A 25,298-nucleotide genomic window follows, 5' to 3' on the forward strand; every position below is an offset into this window, starting at 1 on the left:
GTGTTACAGACTGTGTGCGGGAAGAGTGTGTAACAGGAGAGTGTGTTACAGAGAGTGTGCAGGAGTGCACACCAGAGCGTGTTGCAGAGTGTGTGCAGGAGTGCACACCCAGGGGTGTTACAGAGTGTGTAACAGAAGAGTGTGTGCCAGGGTGTGCGCGAGGGTGTGCGATAATGAAGTGTGTGGAAGGCACATGTGAGCCTGCTTGTGCGGTAGAAGAGTGCGTAGAAGAAGAGTGCGTACTGAAGTGTGTGAGGGGAGTGAGTGCGCCTGGGTGTGCAGGTACGAGTATGGAGTGTGTGAGAGGCACGGGGGCGCCTGGGTGTGCGAGTGTGGAGTGCGTCACGAATAGTGAGAACGCGGCTCAAGCATCGACACCGAACGGGGTAGCGTTTAGCACGACGGATAGCCGACGTGAGCCCTCGGTGAGTTATGTGCAGCAGGGACCGGCTGGGATCGGTGCCGCGGCGGTTTCACAAGGACCGCCATGCATGACCCGTGCCGGCCCCCGCACTGTATGGTTGGTGCCGTGCCATGGCGGCAAAGGCAATCGGTGAGGTTCAAGGGGAGGTAGGAGATTTCGGAGCAGCGCACCCTAGCGGGTGCGGTGCTCCGACCGTGGGCGGTTGGGTCACCGTGCTTGGGACCGCGAGGCCCCGCGTAGGGATGGAGCCCTGAACCTCGGCCCATTCATACCGCCCCCCCCTGGATCGAAAATGCCGGACGGACACCACATACAGGAGACCAACCACCCGCATGGATTGCTCAGCCTTTCGAAACCAAGCCGTGATGACAATGTATATCCACATGAAGAGGCTCGTATAGTGTAGCGGACGGATGAGAGGAGTGTACCCTACATGGAGGAATGGTAGTTTAACCATTCCTCACACACCAGGGCCCATGAGCATTAGTTTAGTGGGATGGCAGTGACAGGCACATGGAGGTGCCAGCCATGGTTACCTCCATGGGGCACCGAAGCTGGCCGAGGGAGGGCTAGGATAATGTTAGGGAATTAGCAGACTGTAGAGACAAAAGATTTAAGTCGTGACATCTGAACTATAGTGGGGACGTAGGTAGTTTAGATGGATGATAATGACGAAGGGAGTGCTTAGTTTAAAGGGAAGACGGGGAAGCACGAGTTTTAGGGGAAAAGCAGTTAGATAGATGATGCTGTGTGTGTGAGGAATTGTGTGAGAATAAAAGGAATTGTGTGTGGAAGAGAAATGGAACTGTGTTTGAGGTGTGCGAGGAAAAAGATGTGTAAGCACAAAGGTGTGCGAGGAAAAAAGGTGTGCGAAATAAATGCTGTGTGAGAATATTTGGTGTGGAATGCTTGGTGTGGGAACAAAAGGTGTGGAATGCATGGTGCGAAGGATTGAATGGGGGAAGAGTGGAACCCATTCGCGAAAGCCCGGGGGGGTAGTGTAAAGCCAGGTAGAGGGTATAGGCAAAATTTGTATGGATATTGACACCTGTGGTGCAGGTAGTGTCAAAGTAGTGCTTTGGAGGGTGCATGAGTCAGTGACATGGCTGGGCGTGTGGTTTAATTGGTGCGTATGGTTATTGGGGCACTCCGCCGCTGGTAGTTTGTCGGCCAGGTGAGGCCACAGGTAGGCTCTGGGATCCAGTTAGGGTAGTTGTGAGTTGTTGAGTGGGGCCCGAGGATCCCAGGAGAGGACCCGGGTTGCCCGATGCCAAGGTAGGCATCAGGGGGTAAAGAGACAGGAGGGGGCTTCCCCAGTTAGGTAGTCGCAGGAGCAGGTAAGCTCGGGTGGCGACTTCAGTGGCGGAGGTGCACAGGTAGTTGGACCTGCTAGTGGAGCCACACGACCCAGCCCCGAAATTGTGCAAAGGCACAGAGTGAAAATTTGAGGGAGTGAGACCCAAATTTCAAGGGCACAACAGAGTGGTCAATGGGAATTCGGGGTTTTTAGAACCACATAGTTTAAAGAGGCCGATTGGCAGGGTACGACCCCGGGTAGTTTAAAAGTAAAATGTCAGTAGTGTAGTTAGGAGAAGAGAAATCCCTTCGCGCCATCCACAGCCATTCACCAAGGAGGACGAAGCTCCACACCAGGGCTTGGTAAACTGTTTGAGTAAGTGAGACGCATCATGACGTAATGGGACATTGTGTTTGTTCCATTCCTTCCTTCCTGGAAGGGATTTGGAGACGAATTTGAATTATAAGGGGATATGGGAGACAAGACGTAGGGACGATTTTGTAAATACAAGGAAGGGCTAGGGTAGTGTAAGCCGACGATGGGGGGGGGGGGGGGGGGTATGGAAGGCTAGGGACAAGCCTGCTCTGCTCGCTCTTCCGCGCCCCTTGCACTGCATTACCTTGTTTTGCTGTGTACCTTTGCGCCCTTTCCGCTTTGCTGGTCGTGCTTTGTCTCTCCCCCCACCCCAGGACCATTTTGGAGGTGGAACTGTGCAGCACCATCGACCTGTGCAGCACCCTTGCTGCACTTTGCGACATATGTGCAGCACCCATGCTGCACTTTGCTACATCTGTGCAGCAGCCTTGCTGCACTTTGCTACATTTGTACAGCACCCCTTGCTGCACTTTGCTACATCTGTGCAGCACCCCTTGCTGCACTTTGCTCCATATGTGCAGCCGAACGGCACAGCATTTGCTGCAATATCCTTTTGTTGTAACTTTGCTGCACCTGTGCAGCACTTTGCTGCCACAAACACTTTGATGCACTATATTACACTTATGAACCACAAGTCTTGTGGCCTTACACCTCTGCTGTGCAGCACCTTGCTGCAGCATCACCTTGCATCTTCGGACCACTTGTTTTGAGTGGCATTAATGTCACGCAGTTGGACCACATGAGGTTGGCCCTGCTTGGCAAAGACATACAATAAACGCATTTGTTGTGCATTTTTATTATGGTGTGCTAGGGACGAGAAGATTTGTAAGGTAGATAGCCCTGAAGATCAGGAATAGCCTGTATGCTGGTCCGGGGGCTAGCCGGTTTGATAGGCACACAGAAGAAGCAAGAAGCAAGATGCAAGAAGCAAGCAGCAAGTGTATTGAATTTTTGAGTGTGTTTGGTTTTGCTGTGCGTTCTCTCCCCTCCAATCTTCTTTCCAAAAAGGACAGGTCCTGGGTCATAGAACTGTAAATAAATGAAGTTTTTTTTGTGCTTGTATAGTCAGGTTCACTATGTTAACAAATATAATTTCGTTCAAAATTTTGGTGGATTAGCAAAACTATACATTTTTGGAATATTCAGAGCATGAGGAATCCAAAAATTAATGTTTACATTTGCGTAGACACCTTTGCGAAAATGACACTCAGGACAGTGATGAAGATAGTCAGGTTCACTATGTTAACAAATATAATTTCGTTCAAAATTTTGGTAGATTAGCAAAACTATACATTTTTGGAATCTTCAGAGCATGGAGAATCTGAAAATCAATGTTGGCATTTGCACAGACACCTGCATGGCCGCCATTTTGGATTTTGAAAATGGCCGCCATAAAATACATATTTTGCGCGATCTCGGCTTCTAGTCAACCTAGAGACTGAATTAAATATGCTAATCCTATGTTTTCTGGGTCAAGGAATCCAATAAAGGCCTCAAAATAGTGCTCAGGATTATAGAAAAGCAACAAACAAAGGTAATTGAAAACCATTGTCTTTATATTTGTGATATAACTGTATTACATAATACATGATATTGCAAGTCCTTTGAAGTTATAGGTTGTTATAGGAAGTTATAGGTAGTATCAGATTGAACTATAAGTCCTATACACAGGATCTACGAGTTCTATACCGTTCAGGAATATGCTTTTACAGATCTTCATCACTGTCCTGAGTGTCATTTTCGCAAAGGTGTCTACGCAAATGTAAACATTAATTTTTGGATTCCTCATGCTCTGAATCTATCTATAATTCCAGTAATCTCTGTGTGTATGTCTGTGTGTCTGTGTGTCTGTGACCGCTGTTTCTCGACAACCACGGGTCCGATATACTTGAAACTTGCCAGGTATATTGCTGGGGACCCGAGGATGTGCCTTTTCAAGGTTTCATATTAATCGGACAAGTAGTTACCGAGCTATGGCGATTTAGCCGTTCGCCGTTCGCTTTGGCTTTGCGAATGGACCAAACCATTTCATGTAAATAGAGGGGGGGGGGTTCTGTGGTCGTTGCGAATGGACCAAACCATTTCATGTAAATAGAGGGGGGGTTCTGTGGTCGTTACTGCCACGTGGTTTCAAAGTTTTTTTTTGTTGTTGTTGTTTGCACGCATGTTTTTTTGCACGCACGTACGGGCACCCACGTACGGGCACGTCCTAGTATTCCAAAAATGTATAGTTTTGCTAATCTACCAAAATTTTGAACGAAAAAACATAGTGAACCTGACTAGTATATAAAAATGCTGCCCACCAGCTATATGTTTAGTTTGACAAATTCCGGATTCGGTTAGTTGTGGGCTTGATTCTGTTAGATTAGCTACTCAACGCAATAGGAGGGACATATTTAGTGTTTTAAAACTGTCGCACCCATGGGTTAGAGTAAATGTTAGGGGGAACCACACCTATATGTCACATGTAAAAGTAAAAGTAATTTTCCAGATCATTCGCAAAACCGGTCGTTCCATTTTTGTTGGGTTTGACTCGGGGACGAGTCTGACGAGGGAGAGGGGTAGTGTTGTGGTTTGAGTTTGTACAATAAAGGTTAAATTTACCCCTCATAGTTTAGTCACACAACAACATGTAGCCTCGCGATAGTTCAGTTATTTCTTAGTATGTGTAAGCATAGTCCTTTTCCTGTGTTAGTTTTGCGTTGAGTAGACAAAATGAGAGTTAGGTCCTTTCTTGCCTTATGCCGTCTTTATTCCCTTATGCCGCCTTACGCCACCTTATGCCGCCTTTGGCTTTTTGGAGCAAATTAACACGAGGCGGGCCTGGCAAATCGAGGCAAGACCGAAGGAGGGCGGAGGAGAAGCAGACGGTAAGAGCGAGCCGCCAGCTCGAAGGGAGTAGCTGCGACACTGCATCACAAGGCGTGGTTAGAACATTCGAGAGGGCTAAGGGGGTTGGCAATATAACCCATTGCGTGAAGCCCCCACCTCAGTTATGGGAGGGGCGCTTGACAAGTGAACAAGTTATGGGAGGGGCGCTTGACAAGTGAACGCGTTATGGGAGAAGCGCTTGTGAGAGTCAAAGTGGTTCTGTGAGAGTGCAGTTCTGCGGGGTGATGAGCTTGAGAAGTTGTGAGAAGGGCATGCGCTGGATGTTGAGCTTGAGTAGTTCTGAGAGAAGACACGCATGAACCAAGCTATAAGCGCTCTTAGCAATTAGACGCTCGGTTGAGCTTGAGGCAGAGCCTCTATTGGGTTACGCGAGTGATAGCGCGCCGGCAGGTAAACGCACTGTGGAAAACCGCCAAGCCGACAAGAGACGCGTACAATTCCCTCCTGCCTGCTGTGCCCTTTGTTCGAGAGACGCGCTACAAGGACCCCTCCCACCGCCTGCTTGCCTTCATCGTGGGACGTGCTGTGACCGTGGAGAGCCACGCCGGGCGAAGCCGTTCCTGGATGACCATGTCAGCGAGTGAACATCATCCTACCTTCATTTCCTCTCTGTGAGTGTGATCGGGCCCGTGTCTGGGAATAACATAAGACTGATTAAGACTGCTCTGTGTCTCTGTGCTTCTACCGACTTGTACATAATAGTAATTAAACCTGTGTTCTTCCTTTATTCGACCGTCTCGTCTTTTCCATCATTGACTAAGCGTGGTACGAATACAACCGCTCTAATCGGGTTCCAATACTAGAAAACTGCACGGACCACGTAGTATGCAATCCGCTCGGTGTACTCAAATTACACGTGGCTCGTGCGAGGCTTGATTCCCCGCTTCCGCGGCAGCGCAGGTATTTAGGTATGTGCGAGAATTGTCCCGAAACCCGACCTTGCGTTTGCCCGGGAGGGGTGATTCAAGTCTCTCGGTTGTGCCGGACAAAAAGAACAAGGGGCTTAATCTCCCCTTGGTAAGGGCAGGAAGGGCGGCGAAAACCGTAACAATATATATATATATATATATATATATATATATATATATATATATATATATATATATATATATATATATATATATATATCAACAACATACGGCGTGATGAGTGCTGTCCCGATCTCCTGTGGACACAAAGTCCTAGACCAAAGAGTCACCTCCATCACCCAGGCATCAACCCGGCCACTCTGTCAGCAGACAGATTTGCTTCTTCAACATTGGTTTGATTCTTCGACTTCAGTCGACATTGGTCCAACATCAAACAGAGCCGCCGATCCGGATTTCGTGCTTATTTACCCTCTGTGCCTTTTTATATAAAGAAGGTAAAAAATCAAAACATTTAAACACAACTTGGGACAGGTACTCCAACCCCATGGCCAAAGCACACAGTCCAACAAGACTGTCCCATAAGCATAAACATGCACCTCAGCTGGAAGGCTGAAGCACATGGTCAATCAAAAAACAAAACTAATACATCCTAATCCAAAAGGGCCAGAATGCATGGTCATACAATTCGACCCCTCCTCCACAGGAGTGAGTCCCCACGACTTCAACACCATGCCGTGCTGATTTCGGCCTTTACCCTTGTCAGGAAGGCACACTGCATAAACATCCAACCAATGAGGACGAACTTCATCTATTAAATGAACAAGTACAAAACGTTTTAATTAAAACAAAAGCCGCATCGATGTTACACAATGCCTAGATGCAGCTGTGCCTATAACGTCGATGTTATAGGCACAGGACATTCCTATTGATTCGATTACTTGATGTTATTTTTGTGCAAAGTGAAAATATATCTCGGCAATTTCCCGTGTGTGGCGACGAATTTTTAATATATCTCGGCATTTTCCCGTCTGTTATTTCAGGCGGTGTATGACTGACCATGCCGCGATTTAAAAAAAATATATCTCGGCAATTTCCCGTATGTGGCGACACGTGAACGAAGCTATGCTCCTCTCTCCACATTATTGTGACGACGTATAAATTAAATATTTCATCGTGACGATTGTCATCAAATGGACGAATTTTTAATATATCTCGGCATTTTCCCGTCTGTTATTTCGGGCGGTGTATGACTGACCATGCCGCGATTTAAACAAAATATATATATCTCGGCATCTCGCGAACCCACCTGTTCAGCACTGCATTCAACATTCAACCCACAGCATTTAACCCCTGACTATCACTTCTCCTTCTCCCTCCTTTTGCTTTAAATATTTCCCTATTGATTCTTGTCTTTTTGCAATTGTTGTTTTCATGTTTTGTTATGCATTATGTTTTGCACTCTGTCAAAGCGCCTTTGGGCTTCATGAAAAGTGCTATACAAAATAAATGAATTATAATTATTATTATTATTTTCCCGTCTGTTATTTCGGGCGGTGTATGACTGACCATGCCGCGATTTAAAAAAAAAAATCTCAATGGACTTGAAGTTACAGGCCTTTGAGAATTCATTTCGTTCTATAAAGGGCAACTTTCATCGGAATTTCTTCCCGTTTTTTTTCAACTGAGTCTAAAACTATGTTAGCGACTGTGAAAAATGAAATGATATATCGAATTTGATTTGAAATAAAACTGTGTGAGAGAGGAAGACACCACGGGCCTACAAAACAGGCCTCAAAGCTATGCGAGTTAATAAAATGGTGGATATTTGTTTATATGAAGCCTCTCCCACAATGGGTGGAGCTATGGTTCCCAGAATGGGTGGAGCTTTGAGGTTCTGTCTTCTCTGCAAGAAGAACAAGAAGAACAAGAAGAAGAACAAGAACAAGAACAAGAACAACAGCAGAGGGCACTCTATGACCAGCGTCTTGCGACGCGGCTAAAAAGGCACCTCCTGGCTTTAATGGTGAGCACCAGCCACGGATTATGTCTCACACGGTGAAAACCACGTAATCGCAAAGAACGATCAGCCTGTCTGCCACCCAGACCATCGTTCCAAACAATGCAAATCAAAACTAGATTTTGATTGGTGAACCAATTCTGTGACCCAATATGCAAATTCTTTAAATTTCAGGTCACTTTGATTAAAATTGACAATTTTATGTAACCTTGACTTTGACCTTTTGATCAAAAAAAAAACAATTGACGTGACGTTAACATATACGTTAACATGACGTTAACATATATGTTAACAATTACGTGACGTTAATTAACGTGACGTGATGTGATGTGACGTTAATTACATAGTTAATGTGACGTTAACAATTTCATTAGTTAACCAATTATATGACCCAATATGCAAATTCTTTAAATATCAGGTCAATCGGGTTAAAATTGGCGAATTTACGCAACCTTTATCCAATATTGATCTATACATTATATCTACAGTATTGTTATGTTTTTTGTCTCCGTCCTGATATAAAATTTTGTCTCCGTCCTGTCTCCGTCGTTAGATATAAAAATTTTAGGTATTTGAAGTAGTGATAAATGTAGGGGTGTACTTACTTTTTCCACATGCGAAATTTGCATTTATGTTTATTTAAATTATACAATGGACTACAAAATGTAAATGTTTAATGATATTTGTTATATTATATCACCTTTATCTATCAATATTGTTGAAATGAAGATCAAATAGCTGTATGTTGAAATATGTTGAAATAGTCTGAAAGAAGACTTTCTGGTGCACCAGAAACCGGTCAGTGCGGCACACTTGTGACCAGGTGTGTTTTGAACTTATATGTATATATATATATATATATATATATATATATATATATATATATATATATATATATATATATATATATATATATATATATATATATATATATACAGACACATGAAACGTTGCAAGTAGACTTTTTCAACATATTTCAACATACAGCTATTTGATCTTCATATATATATATGGGTGTGTGTGTATGTGCGTGTATGTTAGTTCGTCAATCATATACGAGTGTTAAATGACTGTGAAGCGTTATGAAAAGGAAAGTGCAAGTATTTTGACGGGAGTGCAAGTGTAAAACATGAAAAGGAGGGCATTATATCACTGTTTAGACTTTAGAATCACGATACATGATTGTTAAATGGTGATGTAGGATTTTATTTTTGTTCAGCGAGTGTCGTATTTAATGTGTGAGTGGTACGTACCCCGAGCGAACGAGGAGAATCAGGAAGCAGAACATGAATAGGATGAAGGCAGCGAGTCCGAACCAGAACGAGATGACGATCGAATCTGCAGGAGGAGAGGGGACAGGGGGGATTTGAAACGAGAGAAAGAAAACTCGCAGAACCCGCAGGATGAGGGAAGACTCGGCGGGAATTACAACACGAGTCAGGTCGTCGAGTCAGACAAACGGAACTGGCCGGTGTTACAGGTGTGGAGCAACATGTTTCATTCACTATACTTACACCTGTTCACACGCAAACCATCGAATGAGATAGGAACGTAGTCGTAATATTGAAAACTCCAGTAGTAGTCCAGTGAGTGGTTGTCCCGGGCGGGGTCGGCCTTCGTACGGTCCCCGTAGTTCATTTTCCGTGGTGGTTCGAACTGCAGGCGAAGGGATCGCTGCAGGTGCTGGACAGCTCCAGATGGGATTTCATCCTCGTAGACCTGCCTGAGGCACGACAGGCACCGCCCCCTCTTGAGGCAACGTCACGTGCATTCCGTTCATTCATAAAATCCGCTATAACTGCCTTCAGGGAGAGTCCTCATTATCAAGCCAACAAGAATAATATTCTGCTCAATAATATCCTGTGATTTAAAAAAATAAAATGACGTCAGAGGTGTTCCACATTGGCACTATCTCTAAGGTTGCACTTTAAGCTGGATACTTCATTCTATTGCCCGCCGATGGTACAACCAGCATAACGTCCAACCATGGGATGGAGTACTCCTTAATGCATCCCCTTAACCTGCAAAACACCAGGGTAGCAGCTTGTAACTGGGTAGAGATGCCATATTCGAAGTTAGACAGCTCGGAGGTGAGTCCAAGTACCTCGAGGATATTTTGTTATTGGGGGGTTCGTATGTGGAATACCCTTCCAGGTAAAGTACTGAAAGTAAAGATGTAGTTCACAAGTTTTAGGAAGAATTAGAAATGCATGAATGGTGTTCAAAAGTTATACAAACGAGACATTCACGATAGTCCGAGGCACTCCAAAAATGGCGTATGCAGTATATGAAAATAAAATTTCATTCATATATTTCCTCACTAATTACATATACATATACATATACATATAAACAGTGCCTTCAGAAAATATTCACACCCCTTGACTTTTTATGCCTCTGCCGACAGTCACCGGAGGCATTACGTTTTCAGGTTGTCCGTCCGTCCGTACGGGCTAAACCTCGTTTTTCTCAGCATCCACATGTCCAATTGAGACGAAACATTCAGGGTAGGAGTGACACCCATGCAAAATGTTTATATGATAATTATGACGTCATAGGTCACGTGGTATGGCAGCCATCTTGGATTAAAAGCACATAATTAAAAACATATTTCTCGGAAACCGCTGAATGGAAAAATTTTAAACTTGGCACATTGTCAAGTACTCCCAATGGGGAACAAAAGCATGATAATGATGACATCATCGGTGAAGTGGTATACCAGCCAAAATGTTTTAATCTAATGCCTTATCCTAAAAATCTGAAATTGCATGCACATGATCTATGGCCCATTTGTATTGAAATATTAAATTTATGACATCATATGTCACATGGTTTTGCAGCCATATTGCATTGAAGGAAAATATTAAATAATTATATCTCCGAAACCGCTCACCCTATCGATGCGAAATTTTACAAATATCTAACAGCACTGTTGCATATAGTTTGAAAATGATGATGTCGTAGGTCACGTGTTTTTGCCATCTTGGATAGAAAAACGAACCTTGTCCGATCAACACGAAACTTCACAAACGTGATCCCCTACCCATACATATGCAGAGCAATGGCATCTATCCGTTGTGGGACTACGCAGAGGCATATTGGCGACACAATCGCATTGTTCTAGTTTCACTATTATTCACACACGATAAATACTATAAAGTATTCACATTTTGTTTTTTTACTGCCAGAATTGAAAATGGATTCAATTGAGATTTTTTTTGCCTCTGATCTACATATAATACCCGATAATGTAAAAGTCGAATTTATTTTATATAATATTTTACAATTAATTAAAATGAAAAGCTGAAATGTCTCGAGTCAACAGGTATTCAACCCCTTTGCTATGACACTCCAAATTGAGCTCAGGTCCATCCAATTTGCTTTGATCATCATTGAGATGTCTCTTCAACTTGATTCGAGCCCACCTGTGCCCAATTCAATTGATTGGACATGATTTAGAAAGAAAAACACCTTTCTATATAAGGTCCCTAAGATGATAGTGTACTTCAGAGCATAAACTCCACCGTGAAGTCCAAGGAACTGTTTGTAGAACTCTGAGATATAATTGTGAGGACGCATAGATCTGGGAAAGGGTATTAAACAATTTCTAGAGTGTTGAAAGTTCCTATGAGCACAGTGAGTTGCATCATTATAAAATGGAAAGAATATGGACCTACCCAGACTCTTCCAAGAGCTGGCCATCCTACCCAACTGAGCAACCGGGCAAGAAGACCTTGGTCAGGTTGATGACCAATAAACGAATGACTACTCTGAAAGAGCTACAGAGTTTCTTGGCTGAGATGGGAGAACCTGCCAGAAGGACAACAGTCTCTGCCGCACTTTACAAGTTACAAGTCTCGGTTTTATTGGAGAGTGCTCAGACGGAAGGAACTCCCGAGGAAAAGGCACAAGACATCATGCTTGGAATTTGCAAAAAGGCCAGTGAACGATCTGAGAGCATGAGGCAAAAAATTATGTGCTTTGGTGAGTTGGTAGCATCAGGCAAAGTGTCATCGGACGCTGAGAAGAATTCTCCTGGGAGACAATGCGTTGCACTGTACACTAATTCTACAGGAGCATCCAAGGTCATATTTTCAATGATCATCCATGATGAGAAAACAATTGAAGTCTTTGGCCTGAATGCAAAGCACTACTTCTGGCGGAAACCGAGCACAACTCATCACCCATCTAAAACCATCGCTACCGTGAAGCATCGTGGTGGCAGCATCATGCTATGGGGATGCATTTCAGAGGCAGAGACTGGGAGACTTGTAAGGAGAGAGGAAACCATGAATGGAGCCAAATACAGGCAAATCCTTGAGGAGAATCTTTTTCAGAGTGCAAAAAACCTTAGGCTGCGGTGAAGATTTACGTTACAACAGGAAAATGACCCCAAGCACACAGCCAAAGCAACACTGGCATCGTACAGCCAAAAATGCAAATGGCATCTTCTGTTACGGAGCCGGCAAGCTGGGAGCAGCAATTCACATTTATTACCATATCTGATGCAATGTAAACGCTCTAATGGCACGAGGTACTCCATTTGAAACTATTTACTTGATATATGTATATTTTTGATGCCTAGGGTCCGTAATAAAAATTTGGATTGCCGTAAAAGCCAGTGACCAATTGCAAATTAATAGTATAAACTAGGAGCCAGAACCAGCTAAAAATGGTTTTGTTGAACTCCCACTACTCAGTTGGTTTGTCACTCCAGGCTACTTGAGGGATGTATCTGGAACATTTCTAGTGCTGATGTACAGTTTAATTGTGGTAAAAATAAAATTTTACAGCCAATTTTCCATTAGGGGGTTTTGGCTGATAAGGCGCAAATCTTAAAAATCATAATTTTTTTGGTCTTGTCAATTCACATAGGCCAGATTCATTACGAGCCATTACTAATTATATTCGCATGCTGCTATGATAGTAGTTATTGTGTTGTTGCTCAACAAGTTTATATTTGAATGAGATATGATATATAAAGTTACCAATAAACTCAAAATTACATTTAAAATACCTCCGTTTTCTATATTTTTTTGCAGCGTAGCCCATGGGGGAATGCCGCCTGGAACAGCGTATATATGTATGTATCTACATCCCTTCCACCAGCATTTTACGGGTTTATTACCCTCTACCATCAAAGGTGGATGTAGGTTACCCTTGAATGTCTTTGTTTGTTTGTTACTTGGCCCAAAAAAAATTTTTGGACAAGTATGTTGATCCCTCCGGTTTAAGTGTGTTTGTGTGTTTGTTTGTCTGTCCGCTCACATATACTTGCCTGCAGGTCACAATTTTAAACCGATCTTCACGAAACTTCACCAAATGGTAGAGTCGTGGTCCGACAAAATCCTATATCTTTTTGAGGTCAAAAGGTCAACATAGGCCAAAGATCATCCACGTTTTTTTCAAATTTCTAAAATCCTCAATTTTCATCCGATTGACTTGAAATTTGAATAGGATTAACATATCATTAACTGAATTCAACCAACAATTACTTTGAGGTCAACATAGGTCACAAGGTCAGCATAGGCCAAAGGTTAACCACTTTTTCAGATTTCTAAAATCCTCAAGTTTCATCCGATTGACTTGAAATTTAAATAGGATTTTCATATTAGCTAACTGAATTCAACCAGCAACTATGTTTGAGCTCAACATAGGCGAAAAGGTCAACATAGGCCAAATTTCTAAAATTGTCAATTTTCATCCGATTAGCTTAACATTTGAAGACGATTTGCATATCAGATCACTGAATTCAACCACCAATGGATTTGGATGTTCTCTCTTTACAAGTGTCACTCTATGAGTGATTTTTCATTTGTCTGTTTGTCTGTCTGTTTCTTTGTTACTTGGCCAAAATAATAATAATTTTTTACAAGTGTGTTGATCATTCTGGTTTGTGTGTTTGTGTGTGTGTTTGTCTGTCCGCTCACTTATACTTGCCTACAGGTCACAATTTGAAACCGATCTTCACGAAACTTCACCAAATGGTAGAGTTCGTGGTCCGACAAAATCCTGTATATTTTTGGGGTCAAAAGGTCAAAAGGTCAACATAGGCCAAAGGTCAACCACTTTTTTCAAATTTCTAAAATCCTCAATTTTCATCCGATTGACTTGAAATTTGAATAGGATATACATATCGGCACACTGAATTCAACCACAAACTATTTTTGAGATCAACATAGGCCAAAAGGTCAACATAGGCCAAACGTCAACCACTTTTTTCAAGTTTCTAAAATCCTTAATTTTCATCCGATTGACTTGAAATTTGAATAGGATTTTCATATCAGCTAACAGAATTCAAACACCAACTATTTTTGAGATCAGCATAGGCCAAAACGTCAACATAGGCCAAAGGGCAACAACAATTTCGAATTTCTAAAATCTTCAATTTTCATCCGATTCACTTGAAATTTGAATGTGATTTTCATATCAGCTAACTGATTTCAACCACCAACTATTTTTGAGATCAACATAGGCCAAAAGGTCAACATAGGCCATAGGTCAACAACAATTTCAAATTTCTAAAATCCTCAATTTTCATCCGATTCACTTGAAATTTGAATGGGATTTACATATCAGCAAACTAAATTCAACCACCAACTATTTTTGGGATCACCATAGGTCAAAGGTCAACAACAATTTCAAATTTCTAAAATCCTCAATTTTCATTCGATTCACTTGAAATTTGAATGGGATTTACATAGCAGTTCAATGAATTCAACCAACAACTATTTTTGAGATCAGCATAGGCCAAAAGGTCAAAATATGCAAAGGGTCAACCACTTTTTTCAAATTTCTAAAAGCCTCAATTTTCATCCGATTGACTTGAAGTTTGAATTGGATTTTCATGTCAGCTAACCGAATTCAACCACCAATTACACAAGAGGTCAAAAGGATGCTCTACTGAGTGCCCTTCTGCTTTGTTCTCTTTTGCTAAGTGTCCCTCTGAATAAATGAATGAATGAATGAATATGAATGATCGTTTTAAGGCAATTTTCCCCGCTAGAGCGGGGGTTAGCCTTGCGGGCCCCATGACAATCATGGTTCCCTGTTTGAGGCAATGTTTTTATGGCCGGATGCTCTTCCTGACGCCAACCCTTGGTCACACTCTTACGATGCACAGGGATACGGTGTACCTATTCTAAACCAGGGTACACACCGGGATCATTCATCCCAGCAAGCTGGTGCTCAAATTTGCCGACCACGGAAGGATGACAGGCTGAGTCAACCCCCCTGGCGTTAATTCAGCGATCGACCGGGATTACGAACCCAGGATCCTAGGATCCCAAACCGGCACCCTAACCGCTAAGCCAACACCAGGCTTTATGAGTGTCCCTCTATGAGTGATTTTTCATCTGTTTGTCTGTCTGTTTGTTTGTCTGTTTGTGAACAAGATATCTCAAAAAGTTGTGGACAGATTCGGATGAATTTCGACAGAGAGGTATTATATGTGACGAGGACGAAATTAATAGATTTTGGTGAAGATCCGGATTCTGATCCGGCTCGTAGAATTTTTAAAGTGATTCTTCACCATTGGGAAATAGGGCCAAAAACTATATATAGCAGGATATCTCAAAATGTTGTGGACGACTTATGACTAAAACATGGTGGATGAGTTGCTTGCGGCACCAATGCTTGCTTGCGGCACCATCAGCGGCACCAATTGGATAGTGGTCAAACTTGCTTCAGCCCAACATGATTATTGGAATCACCTCCACCACCAAAGGTGGATGGAGCGTCTATTTTCACTAGTGTTTGACTGTGTGCACAATATCTCAAAAGATTATGGACAGATTTGGACGTATCCTGGTGTACAGGTTGTGTGTGTAACAAGGACTATTGCATTCAATTTTGGTGAAGATCTGAAAATGGATTCGGATACGCGAATTATTTAATTTTGAAAGTGATTCTTCAACGTTGAGTGATAGGGCTAAACTGATACATAGCATGATATCTCGAAAAGTTATGGACAGATTTGGACGAAACTTGGTAGACCAGTTGGGTGTTTGACAAGGACGAATCGTTTCGATTTTGGTGAAGATCTGAATATGGATTCGGATACGAGAATTATTTAATTTTTAAGTGATTCTTCACCATTGAGTTTCTTGGCTGAGATGTTAATGACACCCAAATTATGTTAATGATGAAGGAATTGATCAGGCGAAAAGCGATATATAACATGATATTTTAAAATGTTATGGATGCGTTATGACTAAACTTGGTGGAGGAGTTGGTTAGGTGACAAGAACAAGCCGATTAGATTTTGGTTCATGTCCGAATCCATATCCGGTCTATCATTGGGATACAAAACCTAAACTGTTCAGCCTGGTGGAGGTATGCGCTCTACCAAGTGCCGTTCTAGCTCCCTTTAAAATTCGTTTTCTCTGTAACCGTTGGTCCGATTGACACGGAATTTTCACCATAGGAGGGCCTCCTTCTGTAGAAGTTTTGATTCATAATTATGACCTCATAGGTCACGTGGTATGGGCAGCATCATAGTAAAAAACGAAAAACTTTAAACCTCTATTTCTCCGAAACCGCTCCATTAACAAAATTGAAAGGTGTCTCACTGTAAAGTACACCCCATGGAGAATAACATATACTAATGATTATGTCATATGTGCCTTCATTATGACGTCATAAATCAGGAAGTAGAACGCTTAATCTGATCAGTATGAAATTTCTTGAGTGTGATTTCAGGGTAAATTGTTCGAGAAAACAAATTGATGACGTCATCGGTCACATGGTGCAGCAGCCATGTTTTTACAGCGCAGCCCTTAGGGCAATGCTGTTTGGAACAGCGTTTGTCTGTCTGTCCAGTGTATGTATGTATGTCCCTCACAAATGTCCACCAATCAGAGCTTTGGATCTGGTCACATGACAGGAAAGCAGATCCTCCACTCAGCATATTGAAGTCTGGATACGCTATTGTTAGACTATCGGTTTTGTTTTTAACATAAGTTGACAGTAATGCACATGGATGAACCGCAAGTTTAACGATGCTATCAGAGCATCTGCTAACTAAATATATGTAATTTTCAAGAACGCAGATTTTATGGCATTTAAAGAAATACATAGGTGTTTCCATTCCCCTACCCATAAACCACAAAAACTGCGCAACTTCAAGAAAAATTATATTAAAATGTTTAAATTCAGACATGCACACATTTATGATACTAGCAACCGTACCTGCCCTATGGGTGGGGCTTCAATTGAGAAGCCCAAATGAAAAGGCAAAATATGAGAAATTGAAGGCTTTTTTTATTTTAAACGATTCATATAACATCCGTTGAATCATATCACATGCAAATCATCAAAATCTAAACAGTACATGGCGCCCATTTTGAAAAAAGATTGAATTCTGCAAAACGGAAATGGCCGCTACACGTCTTTCTCAGTCGCACGTTTATGTGTGAAGAGTGCGCGCCGAATCTGTAACACGGAAGCGGCCGCTACACCTGTTTCTCAGTCGCTTTGCACGCGCTGCCATGTTACTTCGGAGCCGCACGTTTATATCGGAAGAGTTCGTCAGGAGTCGATCTACTCTCTCCTGGTATGTAGAATTTCAACAAAAGCCACATCACTGTTCATATCGGTAAATATTATTCCATCGTGTTTGGAAAAACTGAAAAATTGGAAAATTGGAAAATTGGAAAAATTGGAAAAAAACAATCTAGCCTATTTTAATCCAGGGGGTCCTAGGATTACCCACCCAAAATATCGTTACGATCGGTTCAGCCGTTTTTGTGGTATCTTTGAACGGACAGACAGACGGACGGACGGACATTTGGTGAATTATAGTGAGATTACATTTAATTCTATACATTTTGTATTTTACAAATGTCTGAATGAGAAGCAGTAAACTCAAATATGTGCAGGGAAAGCAGGTTGTGGCCTAGCTGCTGCAAAGAAGATCATGCGAAATGTGCTGTATAATCATATGAAATGTGTTAAAATTTTATAAGTACGGTTATTTTGATGACAATAATTTTGATATCATTTCCTGTATGAGCCCGGATATGAGATGACTTGATTTCTCACACATTAACCTAAGCGTAAAGTGAAAAGACGTAGCTATATATGAGCAGTAATGGTTAAACTGTACATTAGGGCTAGAAATGTTCCAGATACGTCTCCCAAGTAGCTTGGAGTGACAAATCAACTGTGTAGTGGGTGTTGGTTTAGCCTGTTGTTGGTTTAGCGGTTAGGGTGATGGCTTGGGATCCTAGTTTGATCCTGAGTCCTGAGTTTGATCCTGAGTCCTGAGTTTGATCCTGAGTTTCCTGAATCCTGAGAAACTCAATCCTGAGTTTGAATGCCGGTCGATCGCTGAATTAACGCCAGGGGGGTTGACTCAGCCTGTCATCCTTCCGAGGTCGGCAAATTGAGTACCAGCTTGCTGGGATGAATGTGCGAGTGTGTATCCTGGTTTAGAATAGGTACACCATATCCCTGCGTGTCGTAAGAAGCGACTAAAGGGTTGGACGTCAGGAAGGGCATCCGGCCATAAAAACATTGCATCAAAAAGGGAACCATGATTATTGTCATGGGGCCCGCAAGGCCAACACCTGCTCTAGTAGGGAAAAGGGAATTTTTTTTTTCTAGTAGGATGACTTACACTTGCCTGTGTTTACGCAAACATTAACAGACATCAAGCGTCACGCAAGTAGGCACAAAAAGGAGATAAATTGATCAATTTATCCATTCATTCACTTTGCTAAACTGTCTACTCATGAACATATTTGTCATCTAATTCGATGTTGTTTCGTACATCACGTTGTACGTGCTAGCCACAAGCTAGGGCTAGTGGTATTCAGCTGACACACGTGATGAGGGCAGTTGCGGTCCTCGCTTGCACGTGTGCTCTTCCTCTCCACCCGTATCTCTGACCCTTCCGAGCCGTCCATCTTATAGCTTTTTGGTATTCGGCCTCCGTCAGCCAATCAAATGTCTTTTGTCTACCATGTTGTTTTTTGCCGAAGGAGTCAGTTGAAATTTGAAATTGAAAGACCGACCAGGGCAGACAATGAGAAGCTTCACCAAACCGTTAATTTTATTCAAATTCCATCTGCTTGAAGAGAACGCTGCAAGGTTACATTTCCACGTGGGAGTCGTGCTGGGAGCTCGCGGCTCAATTCGCCTTTTCCACTCTGCCTAGCATGCCATGAATGCATGCCTTGTCAGGCTCAAGGAGTGGAGCCAGTTTTGCTGGTCACAGGGACCTGAAATTGAAGCACAAACTTTTCAACCCTATGGGATACTTGCTCCTCTTTGTCCTTTCATGTTTTGCACAAGTAATGTAAACAACAGGTGTGTCTAGACTGGAGTTGCATCACTATGAGCCCTCTGTGTAATAGGGAAGCAAACATGATAGAAATGTTCACCCCATCCTGCTCCCAACTCCCACACCGATATGTTCCAGACATGCCTCATTCCTTGCCACCATTTACTCCAATACCTCCCAAACTTCTTCCCCTTCCATCCAATCCCCTTTTAACACACTCAACTTCTCTCCTACCATCGATCGTTCCCGCTCTCAAGTTTAATTTTCTTCATTTGGTCGCAACCCCACACCCACTTCAATGCGTATGTAATTAATTGATGAACCTTTAATGCAACCTTTGTTTGAGAAATATTTCGGGTTTGAGATGAAAGTTTAATGTGTTGAATGAATCAAAACTCGTGTGTGTGTGTGTGTGTGTGTTACTGTGTGTGTGTGTGTGTGTGTGTGTGTGTGTGTGTGTGTGTGTGTGTGTGTGTGTGTGTGTGTGTGTGTGTGTGTGTGTGTGTGTGTGTTAGTTATACACCCCCGACCATAAGCCGAGTCGCCCCCGAGGTTGACCCCATGTCCACAGCTGTGAGGAAACTTCATTCAACATATTTAAATCAGCAAACAACAATACTGTATTAACTAAAACGGCACTCGGTAGAGCACACCCCTCCACCATCCACCAGGCTGAGCAGTTTACATTTTGTATCCCACTGATAGGCCGGATCTGGATTCGGACATGAACCAAAATCTGATCGGCTTGTTCTTGTCGCCAAAGCGATTCATCCACCAAGTTGTAGATGGATTATGACGAAACTTTTGAAATATAATGCTGCTAGCAGGATTACCCGGCATTGCCGGGGGGGGGGGGGGGGGAGGAGTGGGAGGGAGGCGGCAGGAGAGGAAAGGATGAGGAAGGGAGTGGGGGGAGTGGAAGGGGGAGGTGTGCGAGAGGTGAGGGGAGACGTTAGGGAAAGATATTGTTGCGGATATGAGGATTGTGTTTTTTTTTATTGTGTGCTTTATTATTATTATTGGTTATTCTGCGCCTCCTGCCTCCGGAGCTGTGTAAAGGTCAAAAGGGCGTCCCATAATTAGTCCACAAGCATACACGTCAGCCAATCATAGAATACCCCTGTTCGATAGTTATATCTTATTCTGTGTTTTAGGGTAAGGCTGTGTCTCCCATTAATAGAAGTACTCCATTGCACCAAGTGAAAGAGATAGATTCCCTTCATTCCCATTCCCAAAACCTCCATTCCCCCTTTTCGTCAATTGGAAACTACCTCCGCTCCAATTGCCACCATTGGCCACGAGGCAGGGTTGGGGAAGAAAGGCGGGTCCCCACCTCGTCATAGAGGGGAGGAGTGAGTCAGCCCCACTCAACCAACCACGAACAAGGGGTTGGACTTGGAGAGGGTGTGGAGAGAAACATCGAGGAGGTTCGCGAAGGTTGAGGGGTGGGGCCTATATAACCCACGGCAGGGCGATTCCAAAAGGAGATGATGAGCTTTTACCGAAACTGTGAGAGAAGTCCAGAGTTGAGCTGCAGATCGAGCCACCGAAACTGCGAGAGAAGTCCAGAGTTGAGCTGCAGATCGAGCCACCGAAACTGCGAGAGAAGTCCAGAGTTGAGCTGCAGATCGAGCCACCGCAACTGCAGCCACAGCAGCGTGAGGCCTGGACGGCAGTTTGGAGCAGGGCAGCGAAGGGGCGGCGGCTGCCCAACGAGTCGATCGGGGCAGGACTAGTTGGACCTCCCTATCCCGCCAGCCATCCATCTCCTGCCAGCCCTATCATCATTCCCCGTGTAAGTGTGCTCGTAGTCTGTCTTTTGTCTTGTCCCTGGGTAGTAACAATAAGTCTGTATAAGCTAGTATTTTCACTGTGTCACCTGCATCTCATGTGCTTGTAAATAAACGTGACTGCTGTCTTTTTGCTTATGTGTGTAAATAGTAAATAAATTTAGTAGTATTTCCAAACCTTTCTTTGCCTTCGTTTTCTTCCTTCTCTTTCGGTCGCTTTAGAGGTTTCCATATTGAATATCTGTGGCGCGATTTGGTCAACGTTGGGGGAGTCGGGCTAATCGGGGATCCTGTAACGGTCGCGGTTGACCATCCGCTCGGCCCAAAGTAACATCTTGTCCGCGACCCGTAACAATTGGTGTCTAGGAGTGGGATACGAGGCCCGAACCAAATTTTTAAAACGTCTAGAAAAAATTTAGTCAAAATTACAAGCAGCTGGAAATTTGTGTTGTTTTAAAGGAAAACCTGAATTTTGAAATCGCGCCATGGCTGGTCAAGGCGATCGGATGCCGGTGGGTGAGCTATAGGAGGGGTTAGGAGTAACCCAGGACTTCGGGGTAATGTATATGGAGGTGGTGGTTGAGGGGGTATCAGACGCACAAAATGGCGCTCTCGCGCACAAGGTTACGGGCGCGCAAAATGGCGCCTCGCACATGGCCACGGCGACCGCGCCCGCGACCGTAGCAGCGCCAACGGTGGAAAACATGCAATCATTTATGGCTGAAATGGAAGCCATTATGGACAAAATGATAAACGGAATGAGGGCCGATAGGGAGGAAATGGAGCAGAGGGACAGAGACCGCAAGTTGGGCGAAAGGGTCCCAAGGGTGCACGAGGAGGTAACGCGGGTCGAGAAGCGCCGGTTGAACGAAGTTGAGAAAAGCACGGGTACAATGACAGGGGTAGAAATCGCGACCCGGGGTTTGGAAAAGCCGGCGACCGCTGAGGTAGAGGAGGGTGTTTTATTAAAGCCAGCGGTCGTCGAGGTGAATAAAGAAAAAGCAGTGCTGGGAATTAAAATTGAAGAGATGACGGAGGTAGCCCGGGAATTGCAGGAAAAGATGGAAAATGTGCAAAGTCCCTGCTCACATCACGATGCTGTGCTTAACCCGAATGGAAGTTTGCAGGTTTTGGTGCAGGGAGGAAGAAGAACCCCGAAGGTGAGACGTGCTGTGTATTGTGCGGGGAGATTTTGTCAGAGGATGTTTGGCGACAAAAGAATTTTCGCGCGCTTGGGATCGAGGAAGCATCCGGGCGTTGGTGAAGGGTCCCGTGTGAGTGGAAATGGCACACGTGTGAGGAAAAAGTGTGCGTCGGCGAGTGGGTGTGTTATAACGTGTGGGAGTGAAACCGAGTGCGAGCGAGAATGCACGTCGGGGTGTACGGAGCGGGTGCGAGAATGCACGCTTGGAATGGTTGAGGGTGTGCGAGGAAGCACACCTGAGTTGGTCATGGCGCGAGTGTGGGAGAGCCCATCTGAGCGCGTTAGTGGGTGGATGCCAGAGTGCACGCCCATGGTGAGTGTTACGGAGGACGTAACGGAGGAGAGGTGTGGACCGAGGTGTGCGCAAGAGTGTGCGCAAGAGGTGTGGTGTGTAACAGGGAGAGCGTTGGTGGAATGTACGGACGGCGTTGGAACGCCGGGTTTTGTGAGGGTAAAAGGGGGGTAGCGTATGCGTGTGAGCATGCAGGTGAAGCATCGACGGTAACCGGGTTAGCGGTTAGGGCGACGGATAGCCGATGCGAGCACTCGGGGCGCGGTGTGCTTTGTTGGATGCGAGGCCCGGCGCAGATCGAAGCTGCGTCGTTTCTCTTCGAAGCGTCGTTGCCGATTCGGGCTTGGCCCCGCCCCGCACGGTCGAGTCCGGGCCTTGTCGGGCCAGGCGACCGGTCCGGTTCAAGGGCGAGTGGGAGGAAGCGGTACGGTGCCCCCTCGTGGGGACGGGGTTCCGACCAGGGGAGATTGAGCCATCGGGCCCGGGACCGCAAGGTGCCGCGCCGAGATGGTGCGTGGAATCTCGGCCCGACCAAACCACCTCCCTTGAACCGAAAGCCGGACGGATTCAACCTGCAGGCGACCAAACCACCCGAATTCATTGCCCGGCTTTACGAAGCCGAGTTTAATGATGTCATGACGCACCGAGGCTAGGATATAGCGAACTGTGATGATGGTGATAGTGATAGTGATAGTGATTTGATACGAAATTTAGAAAAGTGAATAGGATTGGTAGAGTGATTGGCAAATTTTTGATTTGTTGGATTTGGACGAGCAAAATTTACAGTAAGAGATGCCCCATGTGATAGGATGGCCAATCCACCATCCCTCACAGCGGGGGGCAAAGGAGCACTAGATTATGGGGTTGATGGCAGTGAAAACTAGCCCGGGTGGGTTAGGATATTGTGTGTAGGGATCTAGCGAAGATGACATTAGGTAACGTTAAGATTAGTTAGTGACAAGGATACCTGTAGTGGGGACGCAGGTAGATTAGTGTGGATGATAATGACGTGGTATGTGCTTAGTTTAAAGGGAAGACGGGGAGCACTAAGTTAGCAGGGCAACAGGTAGTTCAGATGATGCCGTGTGTGTGAGGATTGAACAGGTGTGATTGCACAGGTGTGCAACTGAACAGATGGATGGAGCAGTGTTTGAGTGATGGTGATGGTGATGTGAGTTGTATTGACCAAATGGTCCAGGGAGAAGGAGGGTGCAGGTGGCACCAGGTGTGATTGCACAGGTGTGTAACAACAGGTGTATGTGGTTGTGTGGAATAAATGGTATGGAGTATATGGGGTATTGGAATGGATGGTCGTGGAGTGAGTAGGATGGAAACTGTGGAGTGGAGTGGATGGTGCGGAGGTGTGAATGGGGGAAGAGTGGACCCCCATCACGGATACCCGGGGCGGGTAGTGTAAATGTTAGGTAAAGGGTATAGGTAAATTGTGGTTGGATATTGGCATCTGTGGTGCGAGGTGAAAGAATGGTATTTGGATGGGTGCATTAGTGTTGTGGAAATGGCTGGGCGTGTAGCCTGTTAGTGTGTGTAGTTGGTTTGGGCACTCCACCACTGTGAGGATGTCGGCCAGGTGAGGCTGCAGGTGGGCTCTGGGAGCCGGTAGAGTTGTTGTGGATGGGGCCCGAGGATCCCGAGGACAGAGCCGGGTAGCCCAGTGCCAGAGGGCACCAAGGGGTGACAGAGCCAGGAGGGGCCTTCCCCAGTTAGTTAGGTTAGGGGGAGGAGCTAGGTAAGCTCGGGTGGCAACTGCAGTGGTGGAGGTGTGCAGGTGGGTAGACCTGCTGGGAGAGCTACACGTCACAGCCCAGAAATTGTGCAAGGGCACCGGGAGATGAATCGGGGGAGTGAGACCCCAAATTGAGAAGCACCACAGTTTGGTCAATGGGAATTGGTTTTTAGAACCCATAGTGTAAGTTGGCCAATGGATTGGCAGGGAAAGACCCCGGGTAGTGTAATGTGTATTAATGTCATTTAGAGGATAGTTAGGATGAAGGATCTCCTCGCACCATCTGCATCCACTCACCTGAGGTGACAGGTACTCCACACCATGCCATGTTTAATTATTTTTTTTGTGCAAATGTTTGGATTGTGAGACGCATCATGACGTGGGTGTGACATTGTGCTTTGTGTTCCATCTCTTCCTCCTTATGAGGATTGATGATGAATTGATGATGGCAAATTTTGAAGTAGAGGGATTGTGGAGACGAATTTGGTATTGAGGAAATATGGGGAAGACGTGATGGTAGCGACGGATTGTAAAGGTGTAGATTTTGTACATATGGGGTAAGGGCAAAGGTAGTGTAGGTGACAGGGGGGTGACGTACGGTAGGGACAAGCTTTCTCACTTCACCCTCCGTACGCATTTCGCGTTGCATTGCCTTATTGATGTGTACCCTTGTGACCTTACCCCTCACTCATTTGTCTCTTTTGTCTCCCACATGACCTGTGCGCCATTGGGCGCCGAGGGGAGCGTGCGTGAGTCGGCCATTGTGCGCCCGGCACTCTCAGAACCAGCTGTCTGCATCGATGCACCACATTATGGACCACATGTCTGTGGCCGAGCACCACTTATGGACCCCATGGGTTGGGGCATGGCCCCTCTGCTGGAACCGGCCATGAGGGCCCGAAATCTTGCTGGCGGACCTTGGCCACAGGGCACCGATGCCCCACAGGTGAACCACACGTAGTCGGCCCTGTGGGCCATAAATAAAATAAATAAAACGGACACATTAGGTGCATTCTTTTATTGCAAATAGGCCGCCAGTAGGACAATGAAAGAATGACAACAACTGGAAGACATAATAATAGCCAGCAGAGGGAGCCGAAGAGCAAGAGA

General features: G+C 44.7%; 1 protein-coding gene across 1 annotated transcript in view; it reads right to left on the reverse strand.

Annotated features, from left to right (window-relative positions):
* Positions 1-25,298, reverse strand: part of LOC137428242 (uncharacterized) — a 65,756-nt gene that overhangs the window by 33,978 nt on the left and 6,480 nt on the right. The window contains exons 2-3 of the mRNA XM_078777211.1: positions 9,389-9,597; positions 9,128-9,212 (exon numbers count right to left, since the gene is read on the reverse strand). Coding sequence (XP_078633337.1) covers positions 9,128-9,212; positions 9,389-9,597 — 294 coding nt within the window. The remainder of the gene's footprint in view (positions 1-9,127; positions 9,213-9,388; positions 9,598-25,298) is intronic.

This window comes from Myxine glutinosa, chromosome 5 (genome assembly GCF_964187855.1).
Source record: "Myxine glutinosa chromosome 5, kmMyxGlut1.1, whole genome shotgun sequence".
NCBI classification, from domain to species: Eukaryota; Metazoa; Chordata; class Myxini; order Myxiniformes; family Myxinidae; genus Myxine; species Myxine glutinosa.